General features: G+C 48.2%; 1 protein-coding gene across 1 annotated transcript in view; it reads right to left on the bottom strand.

The window, feature by feature from the left end:
• Positions 1-10,221, bottom strand: part of dynlt2b (dynein light chain Tctex-type 2B) — a 37,009-nt gene extending 26,788 nt beyond the window's left edge. Inside the window, exon 1 of the mRNA XM_078564378.1 lies at positions 10,104-10,221. Coding sequence (XP_078420504.1) covers positions 10,104-10,171 — 68 coding nt within the window. The 5' untranslated portion in view covers positions 10,172-10,221. The remainder of the gene's footprint in view (positions 1-10,103) is intronic.
• Between the last annotated feature and the right edge of the window lie 4,198 nt (positions 10,222-14,419).

The raw sequence follows: 14,419 nt of genomic DNA, 5'->3' as shown, positions 1-14,419 counted from the left end.
GTGTGCGCGCGTCCATGTGTGTGCCGGGGAAGTTTAAAAGGGTTAGCTAGTTACACTTCTGGATTACAATCGTGTGTCAACCAGTTCTTGAAACTTGTTTAAAAGGAGTTTTGTTTTATAATAAATTTATCATTGAGTTTTTTGAAAGAAACCTGGTCAGAGTCTCTTTTCTTGTGTGTACTAGAAGTATAGGCAAACAATTGGTTATTTTGATGAGAAAATTAAACATTTAACTTAATGGTACGGCCTGCAGAGTAGTGGGGCTTGATAATTCATGCACTCCTCCCATCCCAGTTGTAACAATACAGGATCCTTGGCTTTATTAACAGAGACATAAAGTACAAAAGCAAGCAAGTTATGGTGAATCTTTATAAATCACTGATTAGACTTCAGCTGGAGTCCCGTTCCAATTCTGGGCACCACACTTTAAGATATCAAGGCCTTACAGATGGTGCAGAGGAGATTGCTAGAATGGTTGCAGGGATGCAAGAGCTCAGTTATGGGGAGAGACTCGAGTTGTTGTTCTGAAAACAAAGAAAGCCAAGAAGAAATTTAATAAAGATGTTCAAAATCGTGAAGGGTTTTAATAGAGTAGATAGAGAGAAACTTTCCAATGGCAGGAGGGTTGGCAACCAGAGGACATAACTGAAGGCATTGTTAAAAGAACCAGGGGGGGAGATGAGGAGACATTTTTTGACTAGAAGACGAATTCCTGTAATGTATAAGAGATGGTTTTCTAGAACAGTATGTTGAGGAACCTACTAGTGAACAGGCTATTTTAGATCTAGCATTATGCAATAAGAAAGGCTAATTAATAATCTCACTGTAAAGGAGTCTTTGGGGAAGATTAACCATAATATATGTTATGGCCACAGCCAATGTTATTTGCTGAGCGAGCCAGATCCCAGATTACCTGTCTTACTGATCATAACCTGTTTTTTTTTGTATTTTGAAAACAAAGGGGAAAGGCGACTGATCCCAGCAGCATTGAACTCCTGTAACACCTTTAGGAGTTTAAAATGTTAAAAGGTTCATTAAACAGGAAAAAAAAACTTAAGCACATAAGATTAAAGTTGTAACAGTTAAAACGGTCTTACAGAACAACCCCCCCCTCCCCCAAAAAAAACCCACTTGGCCAAAACACTATTTCAACTATAAAAATCCAGTAATATTACCCAAGGCAAAGAACTGTTGTCCCTTTAACAAAGCTATACCACATGGCTCCTCAAACACTTCCAGTCAGATGTGGAAATCCAAACGAAAGGTTCAGAAACGGACTACTTTCTAAAAAATAAAGGCTTTTCTGGCTTGAACCTGGATGGCTGCTTCAAATTCAAATCCTTCACGGCTTCTCAGCACTCCAGCACACAGAAGCTGTCTTCAGTGCATTCTCCCCCACAGCCACACAATTCAGTTAAACATCTTTCCTTAAATATCGTTTTTCCCTTTCGTTTCAAATTCCATTGTCCTCACATCTCTTTGAATGCAACTTCGCAAAATATAAAAATCTTTCGTGTTTTCCAGGTCAAATAAAATTTAATAACCTTCCCTTGTTTACTTATGAATTTTATGTAAGTTGTAAAATCCTCTTGAACTCCGCTTTGAAATTTAACAGCTGATAAGCCAAGTCCCTACCTATCTCCTAATGCAAAATTTGAAAACCCAACCTATTTATTTGTAATTTGTAATTTCAACATAGCCTCTCATTACAAATGCAAGCATCTAGCTCCTTTACTCTTTCAGCTCTCAACTCTCACTGACAAGCTGTCTCTATCAACCTTCCCTCAGTTTAATTAAGCATGGACACACACACAGCCTTCTTTACAGAATACCATGATACTCCCAAAACATCAAATAAAATCCATCTTCACATATGTTAGAATTTTACATTAAGTTTGAAAGCGATGTAGTTCAATCCAAAACTAGATTCTTAAATCTAAACAAAGGAAATTACAAAGGTATAAGAGTTGGTATAAAGGTTGGCTGTTGTAGATTGGAAAACTACATTAAAAAGTATAACAGTAGACAGGCAATGGCTGGCATTTAAAGAGCTAATACATAGTTTACAACAAATTTACATTCCTTTGAGGCACAAAAACCCAACAAGTGATCCAAACATGGCTAACAAGAGAAGTTAAAGATTGTATTAGATCAAAGGAAGAGGCTTATAAAGTTGCCAAAGGGAAAATAGAGTATGAAAGTAAACTAGCGAGAAACCATAAAAACAGACTGCAAATGCTTCTATATAGGTATATAAAAAGGAAAAGATTAGCAAAGACAAATGTGGGCCCAGTACAGACAGCGACAAGAGAATTTACAATGAGAAATGAGGAATAAGGAAACAGCAGAGAAACTAAACAAATACTTTGTGTCTGTCTTCATGGAGGAAGATAGAAAAAATCCTCCCAGAAACACTAGAAAACCAAGGGACTAGTGAGATTGAGTACCTGAAAGAAATTGGTATTTGTAAAAAAAAGGTACTGAAGAAATGAATGGGTGTGAAAGCTGATAAATCCCTCCCCTGATGATCTACATCCCAGTGTGTTGAAAGTGGTAGCTGTAGAGGTAGGTAGTGGATGCATTGGTGATCATTTTCCAAAATTCTATAGATTCTGCAGATTGGAAGGTAGCAAATGTAACCCCGCTGTTTAAGAAAGGAGAGAGAGAGAAAATGGGGAACTACAGACGTGTTAGCCTGGCATCAGGAGTAGAGAAAATGTTAGAATCTATTATAAAGCATGTGATAACTGGACACTTGGAAAATAATGGTAGGATTGGGCAGAGTCAACATAGAATTGTGAAAGGGAAATCATGTTTGACAAACGCTGTTGGAGATTTTTCAAGGATGTAATTAGCAGATTAGATAAGGGGGAACAAGTGGAAGTGGTGTATTTGTATTTTCAGAAGGCTTTCGATAAAGTCCGAGAAATTAGAGCACATGGGATTGGGGGTAATGTACTGGCATGGATTAAAAATTGGTTAAAGGACAGAAAACAGAGAGTAGGAACAAATGGGTCATTCTTGGGTTGGCAGCCTGTGACTAGTGGGGTACTGCAAGGATCAGTGCCTGGGTCCCAGCTGTTCACAATCGATATCAATGATTTTAATGTGGGGATTAAACACAATATTTCTAAGTTTGCTAATGACACAAAACTAATGTGAATTGTGAGGGCAATGCAAAGAGGTTTCAAGGCAATTTAGACGGGCTAAATGATCAGACAAGAACGTGACAAATGGAACGTAATGTGGAAAAGTGTTAGGTTACCCATTTTGGTAGCAAAATCAAATACAGAGTATTTCTTAAATGGTGAGAAATTGGAAAGTGATGTCCAAAGGGACCTGGGTGTCCTTGTTCATGAGTCACTGAAAGCTAACATGCAGATGCAGTAAGCAATTAGGAAGGCAAATGGTATGTTGGATTTTATTGCAAAAGGATTTGAGTACAGGAGTAAAGATGTCTTGCTGCAATTATATAGAGTCTTGGTGAGGCTGCACCTGGAGTAGTGTGCACAGTTTTGGTCCCCTTACCTAAGGAAGGATATATTTGCCATAGAGGGGGTGCAAAGAAGATTCACCAGGCGGATTCCTGGGATGATGGATTGTCCTGTGAGGAGAGATTGAGGACATTGGGGCTGTATTCTCTAGAGTTTAAAAGAATGAGAGGCAATCTCATTGAAACATACAAAATTCTTACAGGGCTCGACAAGGTTGATGCAGGAAGGATGCTTCCCCTGGCTGGGAGGTGTGTTAGAACCAGGGGACACAATCTCAGAATAAGCCATTTAGGACTGAGGTGAGGAGGAATTTCTTCACTCAGAGGGTGATGAATCTTTGGAATTCTCTACCCCAGGGGGCTGTGGAAGCTCAGTCATTGAGTATGCTCAAGACAGAGAATAATAGATTTCGACATATTAAAGACATCAAGGAATATGGGGTAGTGTGGGAAAATGGCAATGAGGTAAAAGATCAGCCATGATCTAGTTGAATGGCAGAGCTGGCTCGAGAGGCTGAATAACTATTTCCTATGACTCAACTACAACTGTACTGGGCATTGGTGAGACTGCACCTGGAGTACTGTGTACAGTCTTGGTCTCCTTATGTAAGGAGGGACACACTTGCATTGGGACCAGTTCAGAGACAGTTAGATAGACAGATTCTCGATCTACAAGGCAGTCAAGGATTATGGTGACAGGCAGGAAAGTGAAGTTAAAGCCACAATCAGACAGCCATGACCTTACTGAATGGCAGAGCAGGCATGATGTGCCAAATGGCCTCCTCCTGCTCCTATTTCTTATGATCTTATGACTCAGCTAGTTTATGATGATCTGGAATGTTCTCTCTGAGCCCCGTCTTGGTTTTGGGGAGGGGTGTAGGGGGTGATGGTACAGTGATATTTCCTTTGATGTGAGGGTGGGCAAGCAGCAGGGAGAAAGGCTGAGGTTAGAGTGCTTGCATAGGTTTTTTAAGCCCAAGCCTAGGGCCAGCTTTAATGATGGAAGCAGAGGGATGAGGACCTGGAGCATGCACAGCAGTGACTGTAAAGCTGAGACAAGGTGCAGTGCCTGTAGAGCTGAGACAAGGTGCAGTGCCTGTAGAGCTGAGACAAGGTGCAGTGCCCGTAGAGCTGAGACAAGGTGCAGTGCCTGTAGAGCTGAGACAAGGTGCAGTGCCTGTAGAGCTGAGACAAGGTGCAGTGCCTGTAGAGCTGAGACAAGGTGCAGTGCCTGTAGAGCTGAGACAAGGTGCAGTGTCTGTAGAGCTGAGACAAGGTGCACTGCCTGTAGAGCTGAGACAAGGTGCAGCACCAGGGTGGAAGCCTCAATGTCGATCAGACAATGGGTATTTTGTTCGGTGAGAAAGGCCAATAAAAATGAGCTGAACAAAAACAGTGTGGCAAAGTTTGTCAACAAATCTTTACTTAGCACAAACTGATTAGTTTTCTTTAAGTGACAGATCAAAGTGTCAGTTAATAAGGCTTTTGCTGTTGTCACATTTCAGCATTGTTACTGTGAGCCCGGACAGTGTTCCAGATAAAGATGCAGGAAGGCAAGATGTGGGAGGACATGCAACAAAACCTCAATAACCAAAACATTAAGCAGGAAAGAAGGCAACTGAGAGGCTGAATGGCCTTATTAAAGAGAAAACAAACAAAAACTAATCATTTAAAAAAGTGTGGGGGCAGAGGTTTGAGGAGAATTTGTTTTTAAGCAGAGTTGTTGTGATTTGGAATGCAGTGTTTGAAAAGACGGTGGAAGCAGATGCAGCTCTGGCTTCAGAAGGGAACTGGATAAAAACTTGAAGGAAAAATTTGCAGAGCTATGGGGGAAAAAAGAGGGAGGAGGACTAATTAGACAGCTCTTTCAAAGAGTCGGTATGGGCATGATGGGGAGAATGGCCTCCTTTTATGCAATATCATTCAAATAACTAAAGAATGGAATAAAAGCAGCCAACTTCAGAAGCAGAATTTGTCTAAAGAGAAAGCTAGATGGAAGCAGAGAGCAACACAGTGATCAGAGCTTGCAATGACAGGCAGGAGATGGGATGTTTACAGTCTCTCTCTCTCCCCCCAAGGGTACAAAGGCTCTCTCTCTTCGCACCACCCCCCAGGGACACAGTCCCTCTCCACACTTTCTTCCAGCCAGGTAAAAGATTTCACCCCCAGCACACGCCCCTCACAGTCTCTCTCTCCCTTTCTCCCTGGGAACACGGTCTCTCTCTCTCCCCGTTTTTTCTCTCTCGCGTTCTCTCCCAGGGTAACAAGTCTCTCTCTCTCTCTGGGTACACAATCTTTCTCTCACTCTCTCCACGGATACACAGACTCTCTCTCTCCCTTTCCCCAGGTACACAGTCGCTCTCTCTCTCTCTCTCTCTCTCTCTCCGGGTACACAATCTCTCTCTCTCTCTCTCCACGGGTACACAGTCTCTCTCTCTCTCTCCCCATTTACGCAGTCTCTCTCTCTCCCCGGGTACGCAGTCTCTCTCTCTCTCCCTCTCTCCCCGTGTACACAGTCTCTCTATCTCTCTCTCTCTCCCCGGATACACAGTCTCTCTCTCTCTCTCTCCCCGGGTACACAGTCTCTCTCTCTCTCTCTCTCCCCGGGTACACAGTCTCTCTCTCTCTCTCTCTCTCTCTCTCCCCGGGTACACAGTCACTCTCTCTCTCTCTCTCTCTCTCCCCAGGTACACAGTCTCTCTCTCTCTCTCTCCCCGGGTACACAGTCTCTCTCTCTCTCTCCCTGTGTACAGTCACTCTCTCTCTCTCTTTCCCCGGGTACACAGTCTCTCTCTCTCTCTCTCCCCGGGCATACAGTCTCTCTCTCTCTCTCTCTCTCTCTCCCCGGTTACACAGTCTCTCTCTCTCTCTCCCCGGTTAAACAGTCTCTATCTCTCTCTCTCTCTCTCTCTCCCTCTCTCCCCGGGGTACACAGTCTCTCTCTCACCACCCCCCCCCCCGCCGGGTACACAGTCTCTCTCTCTCTCTCTCCCCGGGTAGACAGTCACTCTCTCTCTCCCCAGGTACACAGTCTCTCTCTCTCTCTCTCCCCGGGTACACAGTCTCTCTCTCTCTCTCTCCCCGGGTACACAGTCTCTCTCTCTCTCTCTCCCCGGGTACACAGTCTCTCTCTCTCTCTCTCCCCGGGTACACAGTCTCTCTCTCTCTCTCCCTGTGTACAGTCACTCTCTCTCTCTCTTTCCCCGGGTACACAGTCTCTCTCTCTCCCTCTCTCTCCCCCCGGGTACACAGTCTCTCTCTCGCTCTCTCCCCGGGTACACAGTCTCTCTCTCTCTCTCTCCCCGGGTATACAGTCTCTCTCTCTCTCTCTCTCCCCGGTTACACAGTCTCTCTCTCTCTCTCTACCCGGGTACACAGTCTCTCTCTCTCTCTCCCCCCGGATACACAGTCTCTCTCTCTCCCTCTCTCTCCCCCCGGGTACACAGTCTCTCTCTCGCTCTCCCCCCGGGTACACAGTCTCTCTCTCGCTCTCCCCCCGGGTACACAGTCTCTCTCTCTCTCTCTCTCTCTCTCTCTCCCCGGGTACACAGTCTCTCTCTCTCTCTCTCCCCGGGTACACAGTCTCTCGCTCTCTCTCCCACGGTACACAGTCTCTCGCTCTCTCTCTCCCCGGGTACACAGTCTCTCACTCTCTCCCAGGGTACACAGTCTCTCTCTCTCTCCCCGGGTACACAGTCTCTCTCTCTCTCTCTCTACCCCCGGGTACACAGTCTCTCTCTCTCTCTCTCTCCCCCCAGGTACACAGTCTCTCACTCTCTCTCCCACCGGGTACACAGTCTCTCTCTCTCTCTCTCTCTCCCAGGGTACACAGTCTCCCTCTCTCTCTCCCCGGGCACACAGTCTCTCTCTCTCTCTCCCCGGGCACACAGTCTCTCTCTCTCTCTCCCCGGGTACACAGTCTCTCTCTCTCTCTCTCTCTCTCTCTCCCTGGGTACACAGTCTCTCTCTCTCTCTCTCTCCCCGGGTACACAGTCTCTCTGTCTCTCTCCCCGGGTACACAGTCTCTCTCTCTCTCTCTCTTCCCACAGGGACACAGTCTCTCTCTCTCCCGGGGTACACAGGTTCTCTCTCTCTCCCACCGGGTACACAGTCTCTCTCTCTCCCCGGGTACACAGTCTCTCTCTCTCTCTCCCCCCGGGTACACAGTCTCTCTCTCTCCCATTGGGTACACCGTCTCTCTCTCTCCCATCGGGTACATAGTCTCTCTCTCTCTCGCTCTCTCTCCCCCCGGGAACACAGTCTCTCTCTCTCTCCCCGGTTACACAGTCTCCCTCTCTCTCCCCCGGGTACATAGTCTCTCTCTCTCTCTCCCCCCGGGTATACAGTCTCTCTCTCTCTCTCCCCAGGTACACAGTCTCTCACTCTCTCTCCCACCGGGTACACAGTCTCTCTCTCTCTCTCTCTCTCTCCCAGGGTACACAGTCTCCCTCTCTCTCTCCCCGGGCACACAGTCTCTCTCTCTCTCTCCCCGGGTACACAGTCTCTCTCTCTCTCTCCCCGGGTACACAGTCTCTCTCTCTCTCTCTCTCTCTCTCTCTCCACGGGTACACAGTCTCTCTCTCTCTCTCTCTCTCTCTCTCTCTCTCTCTCCACGGGTACACAGTCTCTCTCTCTCTCTCTCTCTCTCCCCGGGTAAACAGTCTTTCTCTCTCTCTCCCCGGGTACACAGTCTCTCTCTCTCTCTCTCTCTCCCCGGGTACACAGTCTCTCTCTCTCTCTCCCCGAGTACACAGTCTCTCTCTCTCTCTCTCCCCGGGTACACAGTCTCTCTCTCTCCCTGGGTACACAGTCTCTCTCTCTCTCCCCGGGTACAGTCTCTCTCTCTCTCTCTCCCCGCGTACACAGTCTCTCGCTCTCTCTCTCCCCGGGTACACAGTCTCTCGCTCTCTCTCTCCCCGGGTACACAGTCTCTCTCCCTCTCTCCCCCGGGTACACAGTCTCTCTCCCTCTCTCCCCCGGGTACACAGTCTCTCTCTCTCTCTCTCTCTCTCCGGGTACACAGTCTCTCTCTCTCTCTCTCCCCGGGTACACAGTGTCTCTCTCTCTCACTGGGTACACAGTCTCTCTCTATCTCTCTCTCTCCGTGTACACATTCACTCTCTCTCTCTCTCACTCCCCGTGTACACAGTCACTCTCTCTCTCTCTCCCTGTGTACACAGTCACTCTCTCTCTCTCTTTCCCCGGGTACACAGTCTCTCTCTCTCTCTCCCCGGGTACACAGTCTCTCTCTCTCTCTCCCCGGGTACACAGTCTCTCTCTCTCTCTCTCTCTCCCCGGGTACACAGTTTCTCTGTCTCTCTCTCTCCCCCCGGGTACACAGTCTCTCTCTCTCTCCCCGGGTACACAGTCTCTCTCTCTCTCCCCGGGTACACAGTCTCTCTCTCTCTCTCCCCGGGTGGACAGTCACTCTCTCTCTCTCTTTCCCCGGGTACACAGTCTCTCTCTCTCTCTCCCCGGGTACACAGTCTCTCTCTCTCTCTCTCTCTCTCCCCGGGTACACAGTTTCTCTGTCTCTCTCTCTCCCCCCGGGTACACAGTCTCTCTCTCTCTCCCCGGGTACACAGTCTCTCTCTCTCTCTCCCCGGGTGGACAGTCTCTCTCTCTCTCCCCGGGTACACAGTCTCTCTCTCTCTCCCCGGGTACACAGTCTCTCTCTCTCTCCCCGGGTACACAGTCTCTCTCTCTCTCCCCGGGTACACAGTCTCTCTCTCTCTCTCTCTCTCTCCCCGGGTACAAAGTCTCTCTCTCTCTCTCCCCGGGTACACAGTCTCTCTCTCTCTGTCTCTCTGCCCGGGTACACAGTCTCTCTCTCTCTCTCTCCCCGGGTACACAGTCTCTCTCTCTCTCTCCCCGGGTACACAGTCTCTCTCTCTCTGTCTCTCTGCCCGGGTACACAGTCTCTCTCTCTCTCTCCCCGGGTACACAGTCTCTCTCTCTCTCCCCGAGTACACAGTCTCTCTCTCCCCGGGTACACAGTCTCTCTCTCTCTCTCCCCGGGTACACAGTCTCTCTCTCTCTCTCTCCCCGGGTACACAGTCTCTCTCTCTCTCTCTCCCCGGGTACACAGTCTCTCTCTCTCTCTCTCCCCGGGTACACAGTCTCTCTCTCTCTCTCTCTCTCTCTCTCCCCGGGTACACAGTCTCTCTCTCTCTCTCTCTCTCTCCCCGGGTACACAGTCTCTCTCTCTCCCCGGGTACACAGTCTCTCTCTCTCTCTCTCTCTCTCCCCGGGTACACAGTCTCTCTCTCTCTCTCTCTCTCCCCCCGTGTACACAGTCTCTCTCTCTCTCTCTCCCCGGGTACACAGTCTCTCTCTCTCTCTCCCCGGGTACACAGTCTCTCTCTCTCTCTCTCCCCGGGTACACAGTCTCTCTCTCTCTCTCTCCCCGGGTACACAGTATCTCTCTCTCTCCCCGGGTACACAGTCTCTCTCTCTCTCTCTCCCCGGGTACACAGTCTCTCTCTCTCTCTCTCTCCCCGGGTACACAGTCTCTCTCTCTCTCCCCCCGTGTACACAGTCTCTCTCTCTCTCTCTCCCCGGGTACACAGTCTCTCTCTCTCCCCGAGTCTCTCTCTCTCTCCCCGGGTACCTGCGTTGAAAAGCGGGTCTGATGCTATAACTGTTCTCCGACATCTCTGCTGCAGGCCCGGTCACCATGGCAACCGCTACTTCCGCCCCTCACGCCCCGGTTCACCCGTCTATTTCCGCCCCCCTATCCGTCCGCCGGGCCGGCCTTCCGGCTGGGAGCCATGGCTCTGCACATTTGTTCCCTGCCTCATTCTTTACCAGCCCAGCAATGTCACTGAAGTTCATGTGCCCTGAACCCTCTCTGCTTCCCCTTCATCCCAGCAGCAGCAGCAGCAACTCAGGCCTCAGTTTTAGCTCCAGTTAAGATTTCACAATCAACAAGGGGACTCAAGCATTTGAGGGAAAGTATCAGAAAGGGCTGTCATGGAGTTAGTACCAAGCAATGATGAGACAGGAGTATCTCTATGTAATTATCAGTGATGTTATTTAGATGTAGAATTACTCTTTCTGGATAATCTTGGATCCAAAGATGTGAGAGAACAATTTCCTATCGCAGCTTAGGAGAACATCATAAATGGAGAGGTTGTGGTGCAGTGATAACCTTTTTTCCCTCTTAACTCTTCCATAGGATATTAGGGAAAGAAATCTGCCATCCTTACCTGATCTAGCCTACATATGACTCCAGGCCCACAGCAATGACTCCTAACTGCCCTCTGAAATGGCCTAGGAAACTACTCAGTTCATAGGAATATAGGAGCAGGAGCAGGCCATTTGGTCCCTCAAGCTGACCCCACCATTTAACTAGATCATGGTTGATGATCTACCTCAGAGCCATAGTTGTCTCCAGCACAGAAGGAGGCCATTTGGCCCATTGTGTCCATGCCGGTCAACAAAAATCTGACTATACTTTCCAGCGCTTGACCCATAACCCTGAAGGCTATCGAAACGCAAATGAATATCTAAATACTTCTTAAATGTTACGAGAGTTCCTGACTCAACCACCCTTTCAGGCAGTGAGTTCTAGACTCCCACCACCCTCTGGGTGAAAAAGTTTCTCCTCAACTCCCCTCTTAGCATTCTACCTCTTAACTTAAATCTAGGCCCCCTGGTTATTGACCCCTCTACTAATGCAAAAAGTGCCTTCCTATCTGCCCTATCTATGCCTCTCAAAACCTCATACACGTCTATCAGTCCCCTCTCAACCTTCACTACTCCAAGGACAACAACCCCAGCGTATCCAATCTTTCCTCATAGCTCAGACCCTCCAGCCCAGGTAAATCTCCTCTGCACCTTCTCCAGTGCAATCACATCCTTTCTATAATGTGGTGACCAGAACTGAACACAGTACTCCAGTTGTGGCCTAACTAGTGTTTTATACAGTTCCAACATAACCTCCCTGCTCTTGTATTCTCTGCCTCGGCTAATAAAGTCAAGTATCCCATACGCCTTCTTAACCACCTTATCTAGCTGCCCTGCTACCTTCAGGAATCTGTGGATATGCACACCAAGGTCCCTCTGATCTTCAGTACTTTCCAGGGTCCTACCATTCATAGTGTAATCCCTTGCCTTGTTAGCCCTCCCCAACTGCATTACCTCACAGTTTTCCGGGTTGAATTCCATTTGCCACTGCTCTGCCCACCTGACCAGTCCATTGATATCCTCCTGCAGTTTACAGCCACCCTCCTCACTATTTATCACCCTGCCAATTTTCGTGTCACCCGCGGATTTCTTGATCATACCCCCTACATTTAAGTCCAAATCATTTATGCACACCACAAACAGCAAGGGCCCCAGCACCGAGCCCTGTGGAACCCCACTGGAAACAGACTCCCAGTCACAAAAACATCCCTCGACCATCACCCTCTGCTTCCTGCCTCACAGCCAATTTTGGATCCAAAGTGCCACTTTGCCTTGGATCCCAATGGGCTCTTACTTTCTTGACCAGTCTGCCATGAGGGACCTTATCAGAAGCCTTGCTAAAGTCCATGTAGACCACATCAAATGCATTACCCTCATCAACACTCCTGGTTACCTCCTCAAAAAATTTGATCAAATTTGCCAGACATGACTTTCCCTTAAAAAATCCATGCTAACTATCCCTGGTTAATCCATGTCTTTCCAAGTGCAGATATATTCTGTCCCTCAGAATTCTTTCTCGTAACTTCCCCACCACCGAGATTAGACTCAAAACAAAAATAAAAATACCTGGAAAAACTCAGCAGGTCTGGCAGCATCTGCGGAGAGGAACACAGTTAACATTTCGCGTCCGTATGACTCTTCAAAAGAACTAAGTAAAAATAGAAGAGAGGTGAAATATAAGCTGGTTTAAGGGGGGTGGGACAGGTAGAGCTGGATAGAGAGCCAGTGATAGGTGGAGATAACCAAAAGATGTCACAGACAAAAGGACAAAGAAGTGTTGAAGGTGGTGATGTTATCTAAAGGAATATGCTAATTAAGGGTAGAAAGCAGGACAAGCAAGGTACAGATAGCCCTAGTGGGGGTGGGGTGAAGGAATCAAAAAAGGCTAAAAGGTAGAGATAAAACAATGGATGGAAATACATTTAACAATAATGGAAATAGGTGGGAAAAGAAAAATCTATATAAATTATTGGGAAAAAAAGGGGGGAGAATCGAAAAGGGGGTGGGGACGGAGGAGAGAGTTCATGATCTAAAATTGTTGAACTCAAAATTCAGTCCGCAAGGCTGTAAAGTGCCTAGTCGGAAGATGAGGTGCTGTTCCTCCAGTTTACTTTGAACTTCACTGGAACAATGCAGCAAGCCAAGGATGGACATGTGGGCATGAGAGCAGGGTGGAGTGTTGAAATGGCAAGCGACAGGGAGGTCTGGGTAATGCTTGTGGACAGACCGAAGGTGTTCTGCAAAGCGGTCACCCAGTCTGCGTTTGGTCTCTCCAATGTAGAGGAAACCACATTGGGAGCAACGAATGCAGTAGACTAAATTGAGGGAAGTGCAATTGAAATGCTGCTTCACTTGAAAGGAGTGTTTGGGCCCTTGGACGGTGAGGAGAGGGGAAATAAAGGGGCAGGTGTTGCACCTTCTGCGGTTGCATGGGAAGGTGCCGTGGGAGGGGGTTGAGTGTAGGGGGTGATAGAGGAGTGGACCAGGGTGTCCCAGAGGGAACGATCCCTGCGGAATGCCGCCAGGGGGGGTGAAGGGAAGATGTGTTTGGTGGTGGCATCATGCTGGAGTTGGCGGAAATGGCAGAGGATGATCCTTTGAATGCGGAGGCTGGTGGAGTGATAAGTGAGGACAAGAGGGACCCTATCATGTTTCTGGGAGGGAGAGGAAGGTGTGAGGGCGGATGCGCGGGCGATGGGCCGGACACAGTTGAGGGCCCTGTCAACCACCGTGGGTGGAAAACCTCGGTTAAGGAAGAAGGAAGACATGTCAGAGGAACTGTTTTTGAAAGTGGCATCATCAGAACAGATGCAACGGAGGCAAAGGAACTGAGAGAATGGGATGGAGTCCTTACAGGAAGCGGGGTGTGAGGAGCTGTAGTTGAGGTAGCTATGGGAGTCAGTAGGCTTGTAATGGATACTGGTGGACAGTCTATCACCAGAAATTGAGACAGAGAGGTCAAGGAATGGAAGGGAAGTGTCAGAGATGGACCATGTGAAAATGATGGACGGGTGGAAATTGGAAGCAAAATTAATACATTTTTCCAGGTCCAGACGAGAGCATGAAGCAGCACCAAAGTAATCATCGACGTACCGGAGAAAGAGTTGTGGGAGGGGGCCGGAGTAGGACTAGAACAAGGAATGTTCCACATACCCATAAAGAGACAGGCATAGCTGGGGCCCATGCGGGTACCCATAGCCACACCTTTTATTTGGAGGAAGTAAGAGGAGTTTAAGGAGAAATTGTTCAGTGTGAGAACAAGTTCAGCCAGATGGAGGAGAGTAGTGGTGGATGGGGATTGTTCAGGCCTCTGTTCAAGGAAGAAGCGGAGAGTCATCAGACCATCCCGGTGGGGGATGGAGGTATAGAGGGATTGGATGTCCATGGTGAAGAGGAGGCGATTGGGGCCAGGGAACTGGAAATTGTTGATATGATGTAGGGTGTCAGAGGAATCACGGATGTAGGTGGGAAGGGACTGGACAAGGGGAGAATGGAGTCAAGATAGCAAGAAATGTGTTCCGTGGGGCAGGAACAGGCTGACACGATCGGTCTGCCGGGACAGTCCTGTTTGTGGATTTTGGGTAGGAGGTAGAAGCGGGCCATCCAAAATTGGGAGACTATCAGGTTGGAAGCTGTGGAAGGAAGATCTCCAGAGGAGATGAGGTCAGTAACAGTCCTGGAAACAATGGCTTGATGTTCAATGGTGGGGTCATGGTCCAGGGGGAGGTAGGAGGAAGT

The sequence above is a fragment of the Cetorhinus maximus genome, chromosome 19, assembly GCF_964194155.1.
Source record: "Cetorhinus maximus chromosome 19, sCetMax3.hap1.1, whole genome shotgun sequence".
Lineage (NCBI taxonomy): Eukaryota > Metazoa > Chordata > Chondrichthyes > Lamniformes > Cetorhinidae > Cetorhinus > Cetorhinus maximus.
The sequence above is the reverse complement of the archived record's forward strand: the minus strand, read 5'-3'. Positions and strand labels throughout refer to the sequence as shown.